The sequence below is a fragment of the Schistocerca piceifrons genome, chromosome 5, assembly GCF_021461385.2.
Source record: "Schistocerca piceifrons isolate TAMUIC-IGC-003096 chromosome 5, iqSchPice1.1, whole genome shotgun sequence".
Classification (NCBI taxonomy): Eukaryota; Metazoa; Arthropoda; class Insecta; order Orthoptera; family Acrididae; genus Schistocerca; species Schistocerca piceifrons.
In genome coordinates, this window is record NC_060142.1 from 625,452,233 (window position 1) to 625,477,022 (window position 24,790).

A 24,790-nucleotide genomic window follows, 5' to 3' on the forward strand; every position below is an offset into this window, starting at 1 on the left:
AAATGATTTTTGATTGCTGTATGTCCGATTACGTAAGTCTCGTAATCGGTTGGCCCTGACTAGTATTATTACGCAATCTGACTGCAACAAACAATGTAAGAAGATTTTCGTAAACACAATTAATTAATTAAGACCCCAGCAACTATAAAAATCTACGAAACCAATGAGCACAAGAGTAACTGTTCTGTATGTGGGAGTGTGACTCAACGTCCACATCTGGCACGGTTCTTTTCCCACAAGACAAGAATTTTGATACCAATTATACTGACGTGACAAAGGAAATTTAGAAAAACTATAATTATGCAAAAAAAATCACAATTACACTCTAATCCAAGAACACGAGCCAGATGCTTTGTTGACTGAACCTGTAGTGACACATTATTTCAGATACACAACTAATAAAGGAACATTATAAGTTTTACCTTTATATATATTGACGAAATGCACACAATACAATAACATCTGCTATCTCTCCCATCAAATAACTGCATACAACATGGAACAACACTCTTTACTACAACATATCCCTCCGATTTCACGACAAGCAGTGCCCACTAGCACATCTCGGTATGAACTCTCAACAACCACTGTCCTCTCCGATCTCTCCACAAGCACTGACTGCCATGAACTCTAAACACACACTGCCTAGTCCGATCTCATAACAAGCACTGACTTCTACGATCTCGTAACACGCACTGTGGAGGCGGCTTAATAGTACTCTTTGGCGCACTCTCTGGCGCAGTGGCACAGTGTAGCCACCTTTCATATGCCCCTCCTCCACAGGCCAGGATTTGATGGTATTTTTGCCAGCATTGGTGGTGAAAATACCACCAAATTCGTCCACAATAATACAGACAAAAATAAAGATAATATTAATACCTAAACATCACATAATTAGTTAAAATTTTGGCTTTGCACTGACCTTTTACTAACCTAATATATGAAATACAGTAAGTAATACAACTTCTTCTCATGCATGTGGCTTTACATAATAGTTTACACAATATACAAAAAATCAGTTTATACAAATGTTCACATAAAATGCCTTCAATGATTAGTTTATACAAAAAAAAAGATACTAACAGGTGACATCTTTTCAGTAGAAGCAGTCCATCAGTTGCACCCAGTAATGTTAAGCAGGTGCAGACAGCAACAAGTGACATTATTTCAGTAAAAACAGTCCATCAGTTGCACCCAGCAATGTTGAGTAGGTGCAAACACCAACAAGTGACACCATTTCAGTAAAAACAGTCCATTAGTGGCATCAGCAATGTTGATCACGTGCACACAGCAACAGGGGACATCTTTTCAGTAGAAGCAGTCCATCAGTTGCACCCAGCAATGTTGAGCAGGTGCAGACAGCAAAAAGTAACATCTCTCAGCAGAAGCAGTTCCATCTGTGGCACCCAGTAAAGTTGCAGAGGTACACACAGCAACAAGTCACATTAGTTCAGTAGAAGCAGTTCATCAGTGGCACCCAGCAATGTTGAGTTGGTGCAAACACCAACAAGTGACACCATTTCAGTAAGAGTAGTCCATCAGTTGCACCCAGCAATATTGAGAGCAGGTGCAGAGACCAACAAGTGACACCATTTCAGTAGAAGCAGTCCATTAGTGGCACCCAGCAATGTTGAGTAGGTGCAGACACCAACAAATGACATCATTTCAGTAGGAGTAGTCCACCAGTGGCACCCAGCAATGTTGAGCAGGTGCAGACAGCAACAAGTAACATCATTTCAGTAGAAACAGTTCATAAGTAACATCATTTCAGTAGAAGCAGTCAATCAGTTGCACCCAGCAATGTTGAGAGCAGGTGCAGACAGCAAGAAGTAACATCATTTCAGTAGAAACAGTTCTATCAAACTCACTAGCACTGATCACACAGTTCATCAGCAGAAATTAAACACGACCAAATGTCACACATCATATTGAAAAGTGCAGGTAACAGTTCAGAATATTTATCTTCACTAATCAGACAGTTCAGGCATGAACAATAGTTTGAATGCACATACAAATGCTTTTACAGTAACATACAAATCATAACAAACACACAAATGATGTCAGATAATTTTCATATTAACTATTACAATACACAAATACCAGTAAACCTATAATATTTATGGGTGTCAGTGCAAGCCACTACCAACAAATAAAATAATACTTAGGAGATAGGTGGGTAGGATTAGTAAAGGAAAACACACAGAACACACTCACTCATCCTTCATCCACATTAAGTACTACTGTGTAATTGAATAGTGTTAATTGTGTAAATGTAATTCTGTCAAAATCTGATGTTCATCATGTGTATCAAGTAGTACTGGCAGCAATGTATAACAGTCAATAATAGTTAGTCAACGTCATAGTCATCATGTCAAGACCAATGTTTGCCAAGCCAGATCAAAATGTACTGTTGTTGAACAACTGTCAGTGAGCCAAGATATGCAATTACTTCCTCTCTCCAAAAAAAAGTATATACTGCTTAGTTATTTAACAAAGTGTGTGTATAGACTATCTTCCTTCTATTTTAGTGTTCTAGTCTGCTCTCTTCATCCTCCTTGTTCCATAAGACCAACAAAAAAAAATATGCTCCTCACTTACTTTACCTCTTCTACACCAAAACTCCAATAATCATACCTCAATAATACCTCTTCAATACGTCTTATCATTAATATCATTTACCTTACCTCTTGTCCACAAAAACTCCAATAATCATACCTCAATAATACGTCGATAAATATAAACCTCAGCACCAATATCATTTCACTTCCATAACAACTCAACTTCATATAATTTCTATACCTCAATAATACGTCGATAAATATAAACCTCAGCACCAATATCATCTCACTTCCATCACAACTCTTTCCTCTAGTCAGTCTCCTCGAACAAGTACAGATAAAATCCTAATGCAACTTCAAGTCAGCATCCCATACAATCCGAAGACACATTGTCAACACACAACCTCTGTGTAATCCATCTGACCCAAATTTTCTACTCATTATAAATTATAAGATACATTTTGGTTCCTTGTCCATCATTAAATAAAAGAAATGCATACCTGACCTCTAACAGACTTAGTTCGAATAACTCTCAGTAATTAAGTACGATTACGGAGTGTGAATGATCATAATATTTCACAGTGTGTACACCACTTCAAGAATCATAGCAGAAGCAAACATGTGGAGTATTTTTTGTGTCAAGTGTCACTTCCTATTTCAATTGCTCACGAAAAATGCAGTGTAATAATTGTCAATGGTCTAAACCTAGTATTGGTATGTCATGTCGTTAGCTTCCTTCCTATTAGCATAAATCTATACAGTTTCCATAAAACCTCAGCTCATGTGACTTCTATGACTTTCTTGTACTAATGTCGTTCGTCGAATTATAGCAGTTAATTTTTTTATCTTAAAACTATAAGGCACTGAGCGTAAGCAAAACAAGCAATAGCGAGTAAATATACCAGTGGAGAACAGAATGTCAACAAGTGGATGCAGCACAATTCTTACAACGAGGCTTTGCCAAGCGAACAATCTATAATTAATACCACAGTGTAACCTAAACTCTATGTTTATACACAGTACATCAGCATTGCTATACACCAAATTAAAGAGCAGTTATGGCAACAAAACAGAAATGTGTAAATATGTAATCCATACAAAAAGCAGCAAACATATATCTTACGTAATAAACAAGTCATTAGCATCATATCAGCCTAAGCAAATAAATGTTCATATGTCATCTTAATAAGTAAACATGAAGGCGCAAGCAGATAAATCACAAAGTATAACCTACATACATAACCACAGTCAGCACAATAAATCAGGTTACAATTATAATTTAAATAAATAAGCACAGCAGACACATAATTAAAAAATATGACATCAGTGAAATAGCAGTGCAGCCAAGCGATGCATAATCATATACAAGTCACAACCCTGTTCATTAATCAATAATTGTCAAAATCAGTAATTGTGCGCAAGCGCGTCGCTTCACACGTAAATTCATAGAACATAAAATTAGCACAAAGTATGAATCAAGTAATCGCGAGCAGCAAATTACGTCTAAAGTACGTACCTAAGTGGAAATATGTTACCTGAAAAATGAACTCAATTAATAGTTACCCTTTTTAGTTTATTAGTTTCTTCATCGAAATTACATTCTTCCTGAAAATTTCTCGATAGCAAGTCCTCTTAACGTCGGAGACACACAGAGTTTACCTGAAGTTCTTAAATATTTTATAGAACCGTATCCTGAAAAATACTGAATGTTAATAACAGAATTCATCAAGTCACTATAGCTTTATACTGAATTTAGTCGGAGAAATTAGACTGTGTATTTGTTTACGGCTGTCAGTGCATTCGCACTGAGCGCTCGATCAGCTGTAGACGCGTGACGTAGGAAGCTATTGTTCGCGGTCAACGACTGCCTTGTGCGGCGCGCAGACTTGACTGTTGCTTTGAGTATGTGCCGCCGCCAAAACACAGCGCGGTATCCTTGTACTCTCCGCATGTTTACATCTAGCTGTTAGTTTCTCACAAGTATGTCATTCCACAAAAATCTTTACGTTTGATATATGATGTATTCCTTTAGAGCGTCGTGATTTAAGAGTTTCTACTTCCACAGTGTCTATATGGACCGTTATAAAGCAGAAAAAATTTGCGACACAAGCCTTTTCCTTTATGAGACAAACGGTGGGACTTAATTAATACCTTCTGACCAACTGACAAGATTTTTAAACGACCAGGACGCTTAGCTGATTTCTCTCTTCTAGCAGCCGCAGATGCAATATTTTGTAGAGCCAGATTGACAACTTCAGAATGTCGCAGTTTCCGTGAAGGCGGAAAAGGAACGATTTCAGAAATGCGATTTGTTGGTACTTTATTTTTTAATATCAATAGAGGCGGTAAAGAAGTTGAGTCATTAGGAAGTTCATTCAGAATATTTTGAAAACTATGAAGATACTGATCCCAAGTTCTGTGATTCTGATGACAATAAAGACGGCACAATTTATTGATTTCCTTCATCCATCTCTCTGAAGCATTAGATTGAGGGTGAAAAAGTGAGATGAAGATTGGTTTAATTTTACGACGCCGTAGAGTACGAAGCCAAATTTTAGAACGAAACTGTGATCCATTATCTGATATAACCTTGTCAACATGACCAACTTCTTTAAGAAAATGTTTGATGAAAGCGTTAGATACTGAACGAGCTGTTGCTTTGCGTAACGGTGTAAAACACACATATTTTGACGTCAACTCCACTGCTACGAAAATGTACGCAAAACCATTAGTAGAACGAACCACTGGACCAAACAAATCGACTGCAGCCATCTCCTTTAATTTCGCTGGGATGATGGGAAACAACGGTGCTCTGTGAGAAATCGTTGGAGGCTTAGCCATTTGACATAATTTACATTTGGCAAGAACAGATCGAATACGTTTTTCCATATTACTGAAGTAACAATTTTCTCGTAATTTGTGAAAGCATTTTCGGGGACCAAAGTGTGCATAACTGAAATGCGTATACCAAATCAATTTATTGACCCACTCATCAGGAATACAAACTAACCAAACAAAGTTGTCGACGGATTTTCGTTTAAAAGGAACTTTCCAGATAGATCGCAAAAACGAGGTGTGGCCAAATCGTCCAATCTAACAAAGCGTCTAAGAAAAGTACAGACAGCAAGAAAACTACGAACATCACGTTTTGTAGTAGGAACAGCATAATTACGAATAGCGTCTAGTTTCTCTGGATCAGGGAGAATACCTTCTGTAGAAATAATGTGACCGAGAAATTTCACCTGAGAACGACCAAATTCTGATTTTTCCAAGTTCACTGTCATGCCAACTCGTGCAAAAATACGTAACAATGAATCCAAAATTTTGTTGTGCTCACTCCAAGAACGTTTAGCAATAAGAATGTCGTCAACATAAGAAGTAATATTGTCACGAAGATAAACAGGTAAAATTTCGTTTAGACTACAAATGAATGCTGCAATAGGTACAGTAAGTCCAATCGGTAATTTCCAAAGTCACTTTTGGGTAAAACAGTCATATCCGGTTATTGTTCTTACTCACTAGATAGATTGATAGTCGAAGAGTTGGTTTGACAGATGCAAAGAATAGTAAAAGAGTAGGCAGCGGTACAGAAAACTAAAAGAGAAATAGCACCACTACAGCTCGGGGCCCTATGCTCGCTACGGCACATATTCACTTAGAGTAGTGAATCCCCTGAGGACCTTAATAGCCGCACATAATTTCTAGTTTGTGACTTAATGGCAACTTTGGCGGAAGTGCGTACATAAATTGATCTAACCATGCACATGGATGTATGTCATTCTTAGAGTTGCGGAAGATCTTAAATTTCCGGACAGTCAAAAAGTGTTTATAATCAAAGTTTTCGCCTCGTGGCGACAAAGACCTACCGCGTCTGTCCCGGTCCGAATGTCCATTATTGTAAAGTTCGCGCGCCTGGCGCTCTCTTGTTGCATCCCGTAAATGAAACAAATTATTTTCTTCATACCCCTCTGCTATCTGTGAATCTAAGTTTCTTCTACTGTCTTTTCCTACAATTTCGCCTTCTATTTGTTTGACGTGCTTTTTTAAAACCTCAAATTCCTTTTTCACGCGTTCATTAAATTTTCCCTGATTCTCAACATGCTTATTTATGTTCTGATACTCTTCGGTTTCTGCAAATGGTAATGGGGCTGTATCATCCGAATCTCTGTCCCCATGTAAACTAAGATTTGTCAATTTATCTGAAATTTCCTCAACTCTTTCCGATGAGTCACTTAATTGTTCTTTCTGTTTATTTACGTCTTCCGTAAGTGTCGCGACTCGGGTTTCGGTGTTGTCACATTTGGTAGCTAGCTGTTCATATTGTTGTGTTAGGTTATTTAATCTGTCATTTGGTACGGATCCTTCGATTCTCTCAAATATTTCTTCCTTATCGTTTGCACGTTGTAAATTTAACTCTGAAAATTTTTGTACTATCACGCGATCTTTTTCTTCCTGTTCTCTGTCCTGTTCCTCTTGTCTGATTTCTGTTGAAATTAAGCTATTATTGTGAGAATTTAAAATCGGTTGTACTTCTTCTCTAATTTCTTTGTTTGATTCATCTTTCATGTTGAAACATGTCCCTATTCGTGAGCCTAACTGAGTTTCAATTGTTCCCCTATCAGTTTCTAATTCAGATCGTAACTGTGATCCCACTGCTTTCATCTCGGTTTTAGTTGTTCCTATTTCTGTTTCAATTGTTCCTATTTTTGAGCATAACCGTGTTGTCAATGCTCTTAATTCAGATCCCAAAGTTTCCATTCGTGTTTCCATTCTTAATATAGCACTCATCAACTGCCCCATGGTAACTGTTTCAAAATTATTTTCGCCCCTAACATTTCCCGCAAAACCAGTTTCCTTCGTCATAGCTGTAAAGCTATCTGTGTTCGATACTACTTCAGAATCTTCTATCGTTAATCTCGGATTCTGTGAATTTTCTGATTGAGAAAAATTTTGAAATGGTTCCGGACTATTTTCCCGACTTATTACATTGTTTTCAACTCCATTATCCACCATACTGTTGTCCTGTGTTGGCGAGTTCGCCATGTCAACAATTTCGTTATTCTGACTATTCATCATTTTCGCCTTTTTCATTGATCGCGTAATCATTTGCAAAACATACAAAGAATTCGTCACTGTACGAAAATTACACACGGTGACTCTTTATCTCAACAATACCATTCAAATGCAATGACTCCCTCAAACACGATCAATCGAACAATTGAAATAATTGCACTAAATTGTCAAACCCGTTGACAAGACAACAAATTTAATTCTGAGCAAAAATACCATTAGAAGAATGACAATTACCAAATCTACACATGCAAAATAGACTACAATTACTAACTACAAATTACTACAACAATACTACAGTCTACAATTTTCACAATCAGAAGAATCCAAGGGACGATCCGAAGCAGCGGTCGCCACGTGCATGGGGGCTTATTTAATATTATTGAAAATGATTTTTGATTGCTGTATGTCCGATTACGTAAGTCTCGTAATCGGTTGGCCCTGACTAGTATTATTACGCAATCTGACTGCAACAAACAATGTAAGAAGATTTTCGTAAACACAATTAATTAATTAAGACCCCAGCAACTATAAAAATCTACGAAACCAATGAGCACAAGAGTAACTGTTCTGTATGTGGGAGTGTGACTCAACGTCCACATCTGGCACGGTTCTTTTCCCACAAGACAAGAATTTTGATACCAATTATACTGACGTGACAAAGGAAATTTAGAAAAACTATAATTATGCAAAAAAAATCACAATTACACTCTAATCCAAGAACACGAGCCAGATGCTTTGTTGACTGAACCTGTAGTGACACATTATTTCAGATACACAACTAATAAAGGAACATTATAAGTTTTACCTTTATATATATTGACGAAATGCACACAATACAATAACATCTGCTATCTCTCCCATCAAATAACTGCATACAACATGGAACAACACTCTTTACTACAACATATCCCTCCGATTTCACGACAAGCAGTGCCCACTAGCACATCTCGGTATGAACTCTCAACAACCACTGTCCTCTCCGATCTCTCCACAAGCACTGACTGCCATGAACTCTAAACACACACTGCCTAGTCCGATCTCATAACAAGCACTGACTTCTACGATCTCGTAACACGCACTGTGGAGGCGGCTTAATAGTACTCTTTGGCGCACTCTCTGGCGCAGTGGCACAGCGTAGCCACCTTTCAGCGTGTGAACCACTCAACGAATCATCGATACGGGCTTTCGGAGCCGAAGGCCCACCCCTGTACCCTTCATGACTGCACGACACAAAGCTTTACGCTTCGCCTGGGCCCGTCGACACCCACATTGGGCGGTTGATGTGCCCTGGTCGAAAGAGTCTTGTTTCAGATTATATCGAGCGGATGGACGTGTACGGGTATGGAGGAAACCTCACGAATCCATCGACCCTACACGTCAGCAGGGGAACGTTCAAGTTAGTGGAGGCTCTGTAATGGTGTGAGGCATATGCAGATAGAGTGATATGGGATCCCTGATACTTCTAGATACGGCTCTGACAGGTGATACGCACGTAAGTGTCCTGTCTGATCACCTGCATCCATTTATGTCCATTTTGAATTCCTATGGACTTGGGTAATTCCAGCAGGACAATGACACACCCCACAAGTCCACAATTGCTACAAGTGGCTCTAGGAACGTTCTTCTGAGTTTAAACTCTTCCGCTGACCACCAAACTCCCAAGACATGAACATTATTGAGCGTATTTGGGATGCCTAGCAAAGTGCTGTTCAGAAGAGATCTCCACCGTCTCGTACTCTTACGGATTTATGGACAGCCCTGCAGGATTCATGGTGTCAATTCCCCCCAGCATTACTTCACACATAAGTCGAGTCCATGCCACATCTTGTTGCTGCACTTTTGCTTGCTCGCGGGGGCCCTACACGATATTAGGCAACGAAACTCAGTCTCGGAATCTGGCAAAAAACCCAAAGAGATTCTGGTCATACATAAAGCATATCAGTGGCAAGACGCGATCAATACCATCTCTGCGCTTTAACAACGGTGAAGTCACTGATGACAGTGCCACTAAAGCAGAGTTATTAAACACGGTTTTCCTAAACTACTTAACCAAAGAAGACGAAGTATATGTCCCTGAATTCCAATCAGAAACAACTGTCAAGATGAGAAACATAGAAGTGGATATCCTCGGTGTAGCTAGGCAGTTTAAATCACTTAATAAAGGCAAAGCCTCCGGTCCAGATTGTATACCAGCCAGGTTTCTTTCAGAGTATGCTGATACAATAGCTCCATACTTAGCAATTATATACAACCGCTCGCTCACAGAAAGATCCGTACCTAAAGACTGGAAAATTGCTCAAGTCACACCAATACCAAGAAATGGAAGTAGGAGCAATCCGCTGAATTACAGGCCCATCGACTAACGTCGATTTGCAGTAGAGTTTTGGAACATACACTGTGTTCGAACATTATGAAGTTCCTCGAAGAAAACGATTTATTCTCACATAGTCAGCACGGATTCAGAAAATATCGTCCTTGTGAAAGACAACTAGTTCTTTATACTCATGAAGTATGAGTGATATCGACAGGGAACGTCAAACAGATTCCATATTTTAGATTTCCAGAAGGCTTTCGACACCGTTCCTCATAAGCATCTTCTAATTGAACTGCGTGCCTATGGAATATCGCCTCAGCTGTGCGACTGGATTCGAGATTTCCTGTCAGAAAGGCCACAGTTCATAGTTATAGACAGAAAGTCATCGAGTAAAACGGAAGTAATATCCGGCGTTCCCCAAGAAGTATTATAGGCCCTTTATTGTTCCTGATCTATATTAACGACCTAGGAGACAACCTGAGTAGCCGTCTTAGATTGTTTGCAGATGATGCTGTCATTTACCATCATGTAAAGTAATTAGATGAGCAATACGAATTGCAAAATGATTTAGATAAACTATCTGTATGGTGCGAAAAGTGGCAATTGGCCCTGAATAAAGAAAAGTGTGAAGTTATTCACATGAATACTAAAAGATATCCGCTAAATTTCGATTACGCATTAAGTCACACAAATCTGAAGACTGTAAATTGAGCTAACTACTTAGGGATTACAATTACACATAACCTAAATTGGAATGATTACATAGAAAATGATGTGGGTAGAGCAAACCAAAGACTACGATTCATTGGCAGAACACTTAGAAGGTGCAACAGGTCTACTAAAGAGACTGCTTACACTACGCTTGTGCACCCTATTCTGGAGTATTGCTGTGCGGTGTGGGATCCGCATCAGGTGGGGCTGACGGACGACTTCGAAAAAGTTCAAAGAAGGGCAGCACGTTTTGTATTATCGCGAAATAGAGGAGATAGTGCCACAGATATAATACGTGGAGTGGCAATCATTAAAACAAAGGCGTTTTTCGTTGCGACGGGATCTTCTCATGAAATTTCAATCACCATTTTTTTCTCCGATTGCGAAAACATTCTGTTGGCACCCACCTACATAGGGAGAAATGATCATCACGATAAAATAAGAGAAATCAGGGCTCGCACAGAGAAACTTAGGTGCTCGTTATTCCCGTGCGCCGTTCGAGAGTGGAACGGTTGAGAGACAGCTTTAAGGTAGTTCATTGAACCCTCTGCAGGCACTTTGTTGTGAATGGCGAAGTAGTCACGTAGATGTAGATGTGTACTAGTTTCTTTGGCACTTCAGTATATGAAGGGTGCTTGTCGGTTAACTCAACTGGCGACCCTAGGCGTTTCCAACTCGAGTGCCTGACGGAGTGCAGCTACGCACCCACGGGGCAGGTGAGCAGGGGTGGACGAAAAGGCTACCACGTGGTCAGTCAGTTAGCCGAGCTGGAACCTGTGATACAGTTCTGCACCGGCCGAGTGCACGCGACCAGGTTGCCCATGTCGTTGATTAATTACGTACCATTAATTACGTACCTTTTTTAAAAAAAATTGGGCCTCTCTCCCCCCTTGGAGAGCATTGGTGAGATGTGGTGGAGCTCCTGCCCCCCTCCCCCCATAACTTGAGCTTCACAATATCAGTTTTAAATAATTGTATTTATTTGGTATGTCCATTTTTATACCACTAAAAATAGCTATTAGGATGCTCGGAATTAATTTTATAAGACAAAATTTTGTTTCTGAAGAACAGAAATTTGTTAACATCGAGTATAGATTTAAGTGTCAGGAAGCCCTTTTTGAAAGTATTTGCATGGAGTGTAGCCATGTATGGAAGTGAAACATGGAGGATAAATAGTTTAGACATGAAGAGAATAGAAGCTTTCGAAATGTGGTGCTACAGAAGAATGCTGAAGATTAGATGGGTAGATCACATAACTAATGAGGAGGTATTGAATAGGATTGGGGAGAAGAGAAGTCCGTGGCACAACTTGACAAGAAGAAGGGACCAGTTGGTAGGACATATTCTGGGGCATCAAGGGATCACCAATTTAGTATTGGAGGGCAGCGTGGAGAGTAAAAATCGTAGAGGGAGACCAATAGATGAATACACTAAGCAGACTCAGAAGGATGTAGGTTGCCGTAAGTACTGGGAGATTAAGAAGCTTGCACAGGATAGAGTAGCATGGAGAGCTGCATCAAACCATTCTCAGGACTGAAGACCACAACAACAACAACTGAATATTCTCTGTCATTTAGTAGCTTTCAAGACAATTAAACTCATTGTGCTGTACCTTAAATGCGGTCATCATTTTCAGCTCTAATTTCACAGTAAAATGGTAGTAAATAGATTTGTAAAGTGTATTACACAGTCATTTTAGCATGTAAATAAACATGCCAATCCTGAGTAGTATGCAGATGGACACACAGACGGATGAAAATGATCCGCGAAAATACGAGTGATAGTAGCAATCATTTTGAAAGATCGCTAAGAAAACTGACCTTTTATTGATGTATTGGTTACATTAAACGTCACTGAACTTTTGCTTTGCAGATGAAAGAAAACACTGTTTGTGCCTTCCTTTGAACCTTATGTTTAAGCAGCTTTTCAATTTCTTCATTTATATGACCACTAACAGAATTCTTGACAATGAACTTCATATAAACTTCCTTCCGCAGATGATGCATTTCTTGATGGCGGATTTGTTTCGGCTTGTCGGGATGCTGCTTAACATACTCACTGGTAAAGTTTTGACACAAATTCATGCTGAACACGGAAAACCTGCCCTGCATATTTTGCAGAATATCACTCTGATTCACTGATATCCGGTGATTTTTACCAGCGCGGCAGGGAGTTTCCCGAATGAAATCTGACACTTGTGCGGCACTTGTTTCAAGTAATGGCATCCAGGTCATGGCGCAGTGTCAGTTCAGAGAAGTATAAACTTTAATACTGTCTATGCTCGAGAGTAATTCTAGGAAACAAATTGTTATCCATTATAATAACGTGTATTCTCTTAATTTAAAATTTGACGTGAGATTTTCATTGCCCTCCTTTTAAATGAGATCTGGTGCGATTTTACCAGACCCCTCCACCCCCCTCCCTCCTCCCATTTCGAGCTCAATTAATAGACGTCCCTTCGCAAGCGCAGAAAGCGTGTAATAGGGCTGTCAGGCGGATAGCCTTTGCTAACTGCACCTGCCTGCGAGCGAGCTGAGCGCCGCTGGCAGTGCAGCAACGCTAAGGGACAGCGTTGGAACAGTCTAGACTAAATAAAGGGCTTATTTCAATGGTGGTACAAGTCCATTACCTCCCTTTTCTGATTGTAGTGCTTCTGACATTAATGATCCAAACAAACAGCAAGAAAGGTTCATCTCTAGCAAGAAGCCATATGTGTGACTATTTCTGGTACCTCAACTGCAGATTTTTCAGTGCTCATTTAACTTAAAATGAACAAAAATGGACTTGCACCACTGTTAAAATAAGCCCTTCAAATGATGGCGGAATATCGTGTCTGCCATTTCCTGAGTAGAATAATGGGAATCTATTTTCCTGTGCAATTTCATGTTTTCGCAGCGTATTGACTGATCCATTACTTTTAGGGTGTGCAGCTGCAGAAGTCCCATTTCTTCACATAATATTTCGACCGTAGATCCTTCGGCCATCTGCGAGCGAACCTACAGAATTTAGCTACAGCACTCGCGTCCTTCTTTAAACTCGACGGATGCATTACCGCGCATGCGGCCACATATACACTAGAGCCAGAGATGTTGCACGGCAGCAAAAAACTTAATAAGAACGGATTCTGAGGCTGTACGCTCGATCCATGCGGGGATATCAGTGCATCAACATGAGCTGCACTGTAACGATATCTTTGCGAGTTGGTCAAAGGAAGCGCAGAGTCGAGGTTGAAACTGCTATCTCCATTAAGTAAACCCTTCGCCAAACGAATTTTCACTGCTTCCTCACCACGGGGTCTCGTAATTATGCATTCCACTCGAGAATCCTCATACAGCCAGAGCGTGGCGCGGCCGTCGGATTTAAAACAACAGGAGCGAGTGATGCTACTTCGATCTGTCGGCTCACTCAGAAGAAGGCCAAAAGATGTATGGCCTGAATATAAATAGAAGGAATGGCGTGTTGGCGCTTGTGCGTCCGGAATCTACTCTATCGCTCTATTTTTCCCGCTTTTATGTGTCTTTCGCTCCACGCAATCACGAATCTTGTTGTGGTGTCAGCACAACCTCAAAACGATATGTACGGAATGGCTAACGTAGAAGGTAGTTGTAAGTCTCTGACAACAGCATCACACTCAGAGGACTAAGTACAGAAGCGACCACAGCCAAAAAGAAATGAGCAATGAACGTCAACAGGAAGACTACCTGCATCGCTCAGTAGTGACCGTTCTCAACACAAATACTGTAGAAAGGCCCAAACTTCAACAACTATTTGTTTCCCGGTCCATGTCTACAGCGCCTCCTTTCTAATTTAGATCAGCGCTATCTCCTGTAAGAACACATCTCAAAAGAAAACACGCTGCACTTTCCCCAAATGATCCAACTGCAAGGGTCAGAGCTGTACCTAGAAGATAGTGTACATCTAAACCTACACACGTACTCCGAAAGCGATCGTACCGTGCATAGCGAAGGTCGCCCTGTACCACTGCTACTCATTTTCTTTCCTGTTCCACTCGCATTACAGAGTGAAAGAAAAGCGACTCCCTATAAACCTCCGTACTAGCTCTAATTTCTCTCTTTTTACCTTCGTGGTCCTTATGCGAAATGTATGTTGGCGGCAGTAGAATTGATCTGCAGTCGGCCTCAAATGACTGCTCTCTAAATGTTCACAATAGTGCCTCGCGAAAAGAGCGTTGTCTTCCCTCCTGTAAGAGAAGATTAGTGTTTAACGTCCCGTCGACAACGAGTTCATTAGAGACGGAGCACAAGGTCGGAGGGGCGGGTGGAGAAGGAAATCGGCTGTGCATTTTCAGAGGAACCACCCCTGCATTTGCCGTAAGCGATTTAGAACAGTCACGGAAAACGTAAATCTGGATGCCCTGCGGCTGGTTTGAACAGTCGTCCTCCCGAAAGCGATTCCAGTCTGCTAACCACTGTGTTACTTTGCTCGGTTATTCACTTTAGGGATTCCCATTTGAGTTCACGAAATATACAGGGTGTTACAAAAAGGTACGGCCAAACTTTCAGGAAACATTCCTCACACACAAATAAAGAAAAGATGTTATGTGGACATGTGTCCGGAAACGCTTAATTTCCATGTTAGAGCTCATTTTAGTTTCGTCAGTATGTACTGTACTTCCTCGATTCACCGCCAGTTGGCCCAATTGAAGGAAGGTAATGTTGACTTCGGTGCTTGTGTTGACATGCGACATTTCTGTGAACGTTTGGGCAGGCATTGTTGGTGATGTCTTGATTGGGCCCCATGTTCTTCCACCTACGCTCAATGGAGCACGTTATCATGATTTCATACGGGATACTCTACCTGTGATGCTAGAATGTGTGCCTTTGCAAGTACGACACAACATGTGGTTCATGCACGATGGAGCTCCTGCACATTTCAGTCGAAGTGTTCGTACGCTTCTCAGCGACAGATTCGGTGACCGATGGGTTGGTGGAGGCGGACCAATTCCATGGCCTCCACGCTCTCCTGACCTCAACCCTCTTGACTTCCATTTATGGGTTGAAAGCTCTTCTCTACGCAACCCCGGTACCAAATGTAGAGACTCTTTGTGCTCGTATTGTGGACAGCTGTGATACAATACGCCATTCTCCAGGGCTGCATCAGCGCATCAGGGATTCCATGCGACGGAGGGTGGATGCATGTATCCTCATTAACGGAGGACATTTTGAACATTTCCTGTAACAAAGTGTTTGAAGTCACGCTAGTACGTTCTGTTGCTGTGTGTTTCCATTCCATGATTAATGTGATTTGAAGAAAAGTAATAAAATGAGCTCTAACATGGAAAGTAAGCGTTTCCGGACACATGTCCACATAACATATTTTCTTTCTTTGTGTGTGAGGAATGTTTCCTGAAAGTTTAGCCGTACCTTTTTGTAACACCCTGTATACTTCATACTTGTGTGTCGATCGAACTTACCGGTATCACATCTAGTAGCACACCTCGAACTGTCCCGATGTCTTCCTTTAATCCTTTCTGGTGGGGATCCCAAACACTCGAACTGTGCTCAAGAATGGGTCGCACTAGCGTTCTATACACCGCCTGCTTTACAGGCGAGCTACACGTTCCCAAAATTCTGCCAACAAAACGAAGGCCAGCATTGGCCTTCTCTGCTACGATCCTAGGAATACTCAATGTTTTTTGGTCGCTACGTCAGTCCAATGACTTATTTTAGAAACACATGAAAGAATGAGCACTAGAAACGGCCATTAGAAGTTTCCGCCATTTTCTACAGTTCTTCTTGTTGTGAGACATGACTTTGTGTATTGTTCAGCATTTGAAAACATTTCGCGTTCTATATACTTTAGTGCTGTATAATATATTAAAGCTATTTCGAAGTTATTGTTAATTTTCCAGGCAAAGAATTTTATGGTGAGTAGAATGCTATATATTGCTAGAACTATTTACATAATATGTGGACAGTTCAGTCATACTTTGTCGGTCGTACCCCGAAACAGAAGGAGGTCTTTACCATTAAACACGTGACGTTTCCAAATGAACTAAGTTTCCTTATTCTCTTAATAGTTTTACTTGTCTTGAAAATGGATCTCTGAGTTAGTTTCCAATAGCTTCTATTTCAAAACATATGTTTATTTGTAATTGGGTTTTGATAATTCTTCTGGTCAGTTTGATTCCACTTACTGATTGTTAATGTGTAGTAGAGTAATAATGTAACAGGTAGACGACCACATACAGTACTGAGACGGTTTTCTGGATTGCAACGCTTGTAAATTTCAGTAGAATACTTGTTCCTAGGCACATGTTTTCACATTTGCAAAAGCTTAATTTTACTGAGTAATTTTTGAAGTTTCAGAAAAAGACTACAGCACTTAAAAAGTGAATGCCATCATTTAAATGGTTCAAATGGCTCTGAGCACTATGCGACGTAACTTCTGAGGTCATCAGTCGCCTAGAACTTAGAACTCATTAAACCTAACTAACTGAAGGACATCACACACATCCATGCCCGTGGCAGGATTCGAACCTGCGACCGTAGCGGTCCCTCGGCTCCAGGCTGTAGCGCCTAGAACCGCACGGCCACTCCGGACGGCCATCATTTAAAAATGGAATATGAAAATGTACTGGGTGTCCTAGCAAGAATATTCAGTATTCAGGGATATAAAAGGAGTGAATATTCGAACCACAAAAGTCTAGTAAATAGGGGCTCTAAAATGCATATCTTACGAACTGTGAGCACTTCTTCATCATCGATACTCTGAAACAAATCTCTTCTGCTCCAAACTCTTTGAACTGTATGTTCTGGCAGATGGTAATACGAGCCAAAACAAGAAAACAAAGCCTAGGAAAAATGTGCTCTAAATTTGGTCACCTTAGGAGCTATGAGTATTTCTTCACAAGAACGGATGTGTTTCACAGCAGTGAAGATGAGCAAGTTCTCATAGCTTTTAAGGTTTAAGGTTTAGAGCCCATGTTTTCTGGAATTTTTTTCCTTGTTTTGGTCTATACTACTAGCTCCCAGAATATGGAGAAAAGAGAGCTTGCAGTTGAAGTGATTTCACAATATGGAAGAGAATATGGGCTTCGTACGGGGAGTGAGAGAGGAGAAAAACTAAGCGACTTCTGCAATAAATTACAGCTATTAATAACGAATATTTTGTTCAACAGTCACAAGAGGAAGAGGTATAATTGGAAAAGGGCGAGAGATATGGGAAGATTTCAGTTATATTACATCACGGTCAGACAGAAATTCCGAAATCACATACTGAACTGTAAGGCGTACCCAGAACCAAATATACATTCAGATCACAATTTAGTAGTGATGGAGAGTAGGTTGAAGTTTAACAAATTAGTCATGAAGAATCAATACGCAAAAAAGTGGAGTACGGAAGCACTAAGGAATGAAGAGATACGCTTGATGTTCCCTAAGAGTATAGATAAGGCGTTAAAGAGTAGCTCAGTTGGTAGTACGCCTACATTTGAAGAGGAAAGGACATCTCTAAAAAGGGCAATCACAGAAGCTGAAAACAAAAACATAGCTACAAAGAAGGTAACAGCGCAAAAAACCAAGTGTAACATAGGAAATACATCATTTTATCGATGAAAAGAGGAAGCACAAAAATGTTCATGGAAATACAGTAATTCAGAAGTACAAGTCGTTGGGGTGGAATTAATAGGAAGTACAGGGAAGCTAAGACGAAATGGCTGCATGAAAAATGTGAAGAAATTGAAAAACAAATGATTGTTCGAAGGGCTGACTCAGCTTATGGAAAAGTCAAAATAACCTTCGGGGACATGAAAAGCAAAGGTTGTAACATTAAGAGTGCAACGGGGATTCCTCTGTAATCGCAGAGGAGAGAGAGGATAGATGGAAGGTGTACATTGAAGGCCTCTATGAGGGGGAGGATTTGTCTGATGTGATAGAACAACAAACAGGAGTCGATATAGAAGAGATAGGAGATCCAGTAATAGAATCAGAAAGCTTTGGAAGGGCTAAGATCAAATAAAGCAGAAGTGATAGATAACATCCATCAGAATTTCTAAAATCATTGGTGGAAGTGACAACAAACGACTGTTCACGTTGGCGTGTAGAGCGTATGAGTCTGGAGATATACCATCTGACTTTCGGAAAAATATCATCCAGAACATTCCGAAGACTGCAAGAGCTGAGAAGTGCGAGAATTATCTTAATAGCTCAGGCATCCAAGTTGGTGCCAAGAATAACATACACAAGAATGAAAAACAAGATTGAGGATCTATTAGATGATGATCAGTTTGGCTCTAGGAAAGGTGAAAGTACGAGAAAGGCAGTTTTGACGTTATCGTTGATAATGGAAGCAAGACTAAAGAAAAATCTAGATACATTCATAGGATTTGCCGACCAGCAAAAAGAGTTCGGGAATGTCAAACGCGCACGATGTTCGAAATTATAAGGAAAATAGGACTATGCTGCAAGGAGAGACGAGTAGCATTCAACACGTAGAAGAACCAAGCGGAAATAATAAGAGTCGAAGACCAGGAAGTAAGTGCTCGGATTAAAACGGGTGTAAGAGAGGGAAGCAGTCTTTCGCCCCTACTGTTCAATCTATACATCGAAAAGCAAGGGTGGAAATAAAAGGACGGGTGAAGAGTGGAATTAAACTTCAGAGTGAAAGGGTATCAGTGACAAGATTCGCTGATGACATTTGTATGCTAAATGGAATGAAGAGTCTAATTAGTACAGAATTGGATTTAGGGCAAATCGAAGAAATATGAAAGTAATGTGAAGAAGTAGAAATGAGAACAGCGAGAAACTCAACATCAGCATTAATGTTGAAGAAGTAGATGAAGTTACATATTGAATAAAATAAGTTGCGTAGGTAGCAAAATAATCCATGATGGACGGAGCAAGGATGACACAAACAGCAGACTAGTATTGGCAAAAATAGCATCCCTAGCCAAGAGAAGTCTACTAGTATCAAACGTAGGTCTTAATGTGAGGAAAAATATCTGAGAATGTACGTTTGGAGCACAATATTGACGGCAGTGAAACACGGGCTGCGGGAAAACCGGAACAGAAGAGGATCAAAGCATTTGAGAAGTGGTGCTACAGCAGAATGTTGAAAATTAGGTGGACTGATATGGGAGGAATAAGAAGATTGTCTGCAAAATCTGAACCACTGACAAGAAGGAAGGACAGAATGATAGGACATCTGTTAAGACTTCAGGGAATAACTTCCATGGTACTACAGGGAGCTGTAGAGGGTAAAAGCTGTAGAGAAAGACAGATATGGGGATACATCAACCAAATGTCTGACCTCGGTAGCTGAGTGGTCAGAACGATAGAATGTCAATCCTAAGGGCCCGTGTTCGATTCCCGGCTGGGCTGGAGATTTTCTCCTCTGAGGGACTGGGTGTTGTGTTGTCCTAATCATCCTCATTTCATCCCCATCGACGCGCAGGTCCATGAAGTGGCATCAAATCGAAAGACTTGCACCAGGCGAACGGTCTACCCGATGGGAGGCCCTTGTTTATTTATCCACTTATTTATTTATCCACCAAATAACTGAGAACATAGGTTGCAAGTTCAGCGATCAAAAGGTTGACATAGGAGAGGAATTCGTGGTGGTCCACAACAAATACGTCCGAAACTGATGACTCAAAAAGAAAAAAAAAATCGAAGATGTTCTCATAGTTCTTGAGGTGTGCGTTTTAGAGGCCGTTTTACTACACTTTTTTCCTTCAGATGATTCCTGAGTATTGAACATTCCTCCTGTTATGGGGCTAAAGCGAAAGTCTCTTTCTTTCTTTCTTTCTCGGGGCCTTTGTCCTGCTTCAACGCAGGGTCGGCTTTGTTAGTACGGATTTGGCAGTGTTAATTGCAGAGGGTGGCCGGATGCCCTTCCTGACGCCACCCCGAACCCCCCCGGAACGGAAGAAGTGTACCCCAGCTGTCTGCGTCTAGTGTAAATCGTGTAACAGTGTGAACGTTTTAAAATGTCTGTGAGTCGTGTAACTGAGGCGGAACTTGTGGACCAGCCCAGTATTCACATAGCAGGATGTGGAAAACCGCCTAAAAACCACGTCCAGGCTGGCCGGCATACCGGCCCTCGTCTTTAATCCACCAGGTGGATTCGATCCGGGACCGGCGCGCCTACCCAAGTCCGGGAAGCAGAGCCTCAGCACTCTCGGCTACCCTGGCAGGTAGGCGAAAGTCTGACCATCTCCCCCACTAATTCCTGTAAGAAAATGGAACACATGCTTTTCAGAAAGGAGACACGGTGTCTTCTCTGTGTAATCCAAGTGTACCATTTTTAAAAAGAAAACACGCCATTCTTCTGCGTATCATCCAAGTGTACCATTTACGTCGTTTATTAAACGGACTTTAACCAGCTGTTTTTATTTTGGAGCAGTCTTGTGGCTTTTCACGGATGGTGCTGTAGTATACAGAAAAGTTGCAGCATTAGAAAATTGTAGCGAAATGCAGGAAGATCTGCAGCGGATAGACACTTGATGCAGGGAGTGGCAACTGACCCTTAACATAGACAAATGTAATGTATTGCGAATACATAGAAAGAAGGATTCTTTATTGTATGATTATATGATAGCGGAACAAACACTGGTAGCAGTTACTTCTGTAAAATATCTGGGAGTATGCGTGCGGAACGATTTGAAGTGGAATGATCATGTAAAATTAATTGTTGGTAAGGCAGGTACCAGGTTGAGATTCATTGGGAGAGTCCTTAGAAAATGTCGTCCATCAACAAAGGAGGTGGCTTACAAAACACTCGTTCGACCTATACTTGAGTATTGCTCATCAGTGTGGGATCCGTACCAGATCAGGTTGACGGAGGAGATAGAGAAGATCCAAAGCAGAGCGGCGCGTTTCGTCACAGGGTTATTTGGTAACCGTGATAGCGTTACGGAGATGTTTAGCAAACTCAAGTGGCAGACTCTGCAAGAGAGGCGCTCTGCACCGCGGTGTAGCTTGCTCGCCAGGTTTCGAGAGGGTGCATTTCTGGATGAGGTATCGAATATATTGCTTCCCCCTACTTATACCTCCCGAGGAGATCACGAATGTAAAATTAGAGAGATTCGAGCGCGCACGGAGGCTTTCAGACAGTCGTTCTTCCCGCGAACCATACGCGACTGGAACAGAAAAGGGAGGTAATGACAGTGGCACGTAAAGTGCCCTCCGCCACACACCGTTGGGTGGCTTGCGTAGTATAAATGTAGACGTAGATGTAGAACAGAAGAGGATCAAAGCATTTGAGAAGTGGTGCTACAGAAGAATGTTGAAAATTAGGTGTACTAATATGGACGAAATAAGAAGGTTGTCCGCAAAATCGGAACCACTGACAAGAAGGAAGGTCAGAATGATAGGACATCTGTTAAGACTTCAGGGAATAACTTCCATGATACTAGAGGGAGCTGTTCAAAAATGGTTCAAATGTCTCTGAGCACTATGCGACTCAACTTCTCAGGTCATCAGTCGCCTAGGACGTAGAACTAATTAAACCTAACTAACCTAAGGACATCACACACATCCATGCCCGAGGCAGGATTCGAACCTGCGACCGTAGCGGTCGCGCAGTTCCAGGCTGTAGCGCCTAGAATTGCACGGCCACTCCGGCCGGCCAGAGGGAGCTGTAGAGGGTAAAACGTGTAGAGGAAGACAGAGATGGGGATACAACCACCAAATAACTGAGAACTTAGGTTGCAAGTACAGAGATCAAAAAATTGACACAGGAGAGGAATTCATGGCTGTCCTTAACAAGTATTTCCGAACACTGATGACTCAAAAAAAAAAAAAAGTCGAAGATGTGCTCATAGTCTTGAGGTGTGCGCTTTAGAGCCCGTTTTAGTACACTTTTTCCCTTCGAATGATCCCTGAGCATTGAACATTCCTCCCGTTGGGGGGCTAAAGCGAAAGTCTGACCGTCTTACTTTCTTTCTCGGGGCCTTTGTCCCACTCCAACGCGGGGGCAGCTTTGTTAGTACGGATTTGGCAGTGTTAATTGCAGAGGGTGGCCGGATGCCCTTCCTGACGCCACCCCAAACCCCCTGGGACAGAAGAAGTGTACCCCAGCTGTCTGTGTCTAGTGTAAATCGTGTAATAGTGCGAACGTTTTCAAATGTCTGTGAGTCGTGTAACTGAGGTGGAACTTGGGGACCAGCCCGGTATTCACTTAGCGGGATGTGGAAAACCGCCTAAAAACCACGTCCAGTCTGGCCGGCATACCGGCCCTCATCGTTAATCCGCAATGCGGATTCGATCCGGGGCCGGCGCGCCTACCCGAGTCCAGGAAGCAGAGCTAGAGCCTCAGCGCTCTTTTTTTTGTATAATATCATTTTGTTCGTTTTTGTTCGTTGTATCTGCTCTGGGCGGACGTCGAAAGACACACGTTTCAGTTCGTTGTTGATCCATTAACTCAGTTTTTTATTACAGAGGGCAGCTAGTCGTCTGACCGAACTCGCTGAGCTACTGTGGCGGCTAGGGCTCTCGGCTACCCTGGCGGGTAAGCGAAAGTCTGACCGTCTCCCCACTAATTCCTGTAAGAAAATGGAACACATGTTTTTAAGAAAAGAAGACACGCTGTCTTCTCTGTATAAACCAAGTGTACCGTTTTTAAAAAGAAAACACGCTATTCTTCTCTGTACCATTTACATCGTTTATTAAACGGACTTTGACCAGCTACCTTTACTTTGGAGCAGTCTTGCGGTACAGTTTTAAGTGGGGGGGCAGTGGCAGAGGTGCGGAGCAGGCAGACAGGTTGTGGTGTGTGGCAGGCAGACGCGGTGCCACTACCTGGAGGGCGGCGGCTGCCTCTCGTCGCCGCGCTGGGTGAGCCTGCTGGTGGCCGAGGTCTTCTACCCCAACACGGTGCTGCCCGCCTACCAGCAGCGCCAGCCGCGGCCGCCCGTCGCCGCCGCAGACGCCATGCCGCCCGTGCACGACTTCCAGAACTACCAGGACGCGCTGCGCAAGCGCGCCGGCGCCGGCGTCGACCCGCCCACCACCGAGAAGCCCTCGCACTGCGACGGCGTCGACGAGCTCGGCTGTTTCCAGGTAAACCGACGCCGCTACCAGGGCGTGTTGCGCTCCATACCCGGCTACGCCTGGGTTATCCTCTCGGCTGCTGGGGGTGCAAGAGTCAGCATCTGGTATCCAGAGGAAGCGGGCTTTGGCCGCTCTCTAACTGACGGATCGGCTTTCCTAAATATGCCTAGAGGGCATAGTAGTCGGAGGCTTAACAACTAGTTCAAGTGATGTTGATTTTGAGATATGAATATTAAATACACTGAATACAACACTGCATTCATAAAATAACACACGAAGAGCGTTGAAACATGTGCAAGAGGAAATTAACCACAGCCAACCGATTCAATTTTCACCCAAAGAAGTTACGTTCGTAGCGCAATCCTGTCCGTCATGAAATTACCACACACTGGTATACTAAATTCATACTAACTCTCTGTGAAATCTTCCCGAAAAGAGTAGCTGAGGGCTACTTTGATGCTTACACCACATGCTTCACGTGGTCAACTTGGTTTACACGAAGAGTGTAACTCCACAATAATTTTGATAATTAAAATAAATTACATCGAAACACAAATTACAAAAGAAAAACCTTGAACTGGTTCCTATCGTCTTACTATTAACCTGATGGGTCAAACAATTGTATAAGCACGTGGTACTGGTCTCACAAAGTACACCCCACGTGGGTTGAACATAAAGAAAAGTTGCTATATTGAAAAACATTGTCAAGACGAGATGTTATAATCTCACGCACATTCGCATTTAAGACTGATGATCTTAGAGTTGCTGATCATCCACACGTGGTTCCACTTTACTCACAAAGTAGTGACAAAGCAACTACTGGAAGATAATCTGAACTTCACACTCGAATTACACTGCGTTGCAATTTAAGATAACATTAGATATTTTAGATCTAAACCTGAAATAAAGGTGATTAAATTTTCAGTTAGGCTGAACTTAGGAAAGCCATTGTCCTATGGACTTAGTAGAGACGCGCTTAGCCGGAGATCTTACCACTTCAGACGCTCGCCGGGGACTGACTGCCATGGACCCCTACCGAGGCTGCTTCCAGATACAAAACGGAAGTGACCAGAGAGGCAGCTTCCTATACCAACGTGACAAGGGACGGACAGGACCATACT

The 24,790-nt window shown here is 41.8% G+C and overlaps 1 protein-coding gene across 1 annotated transcript in view; it reads left to right on the forward strand.

Annotated features, from left to right (window-relative positions):
- The window catches only part of LOC124798354, a 391,600-nt gene that overhangs the window by 360,927 nt on the left and 5,883 nt on the right, over window positions 1–24,790 (forward strand). Inside the window, exon 7 of the mRNA XM_047261716.1 lies at window positions 23,399–23,678. Coding sequence (XP_047117672.1) covers window positions 23,399–23,678 — 280 coding nt within the window. The remainder of the gene's footprint in view (window positions 1–23,398; window positions 23,679–24,790) is intronic.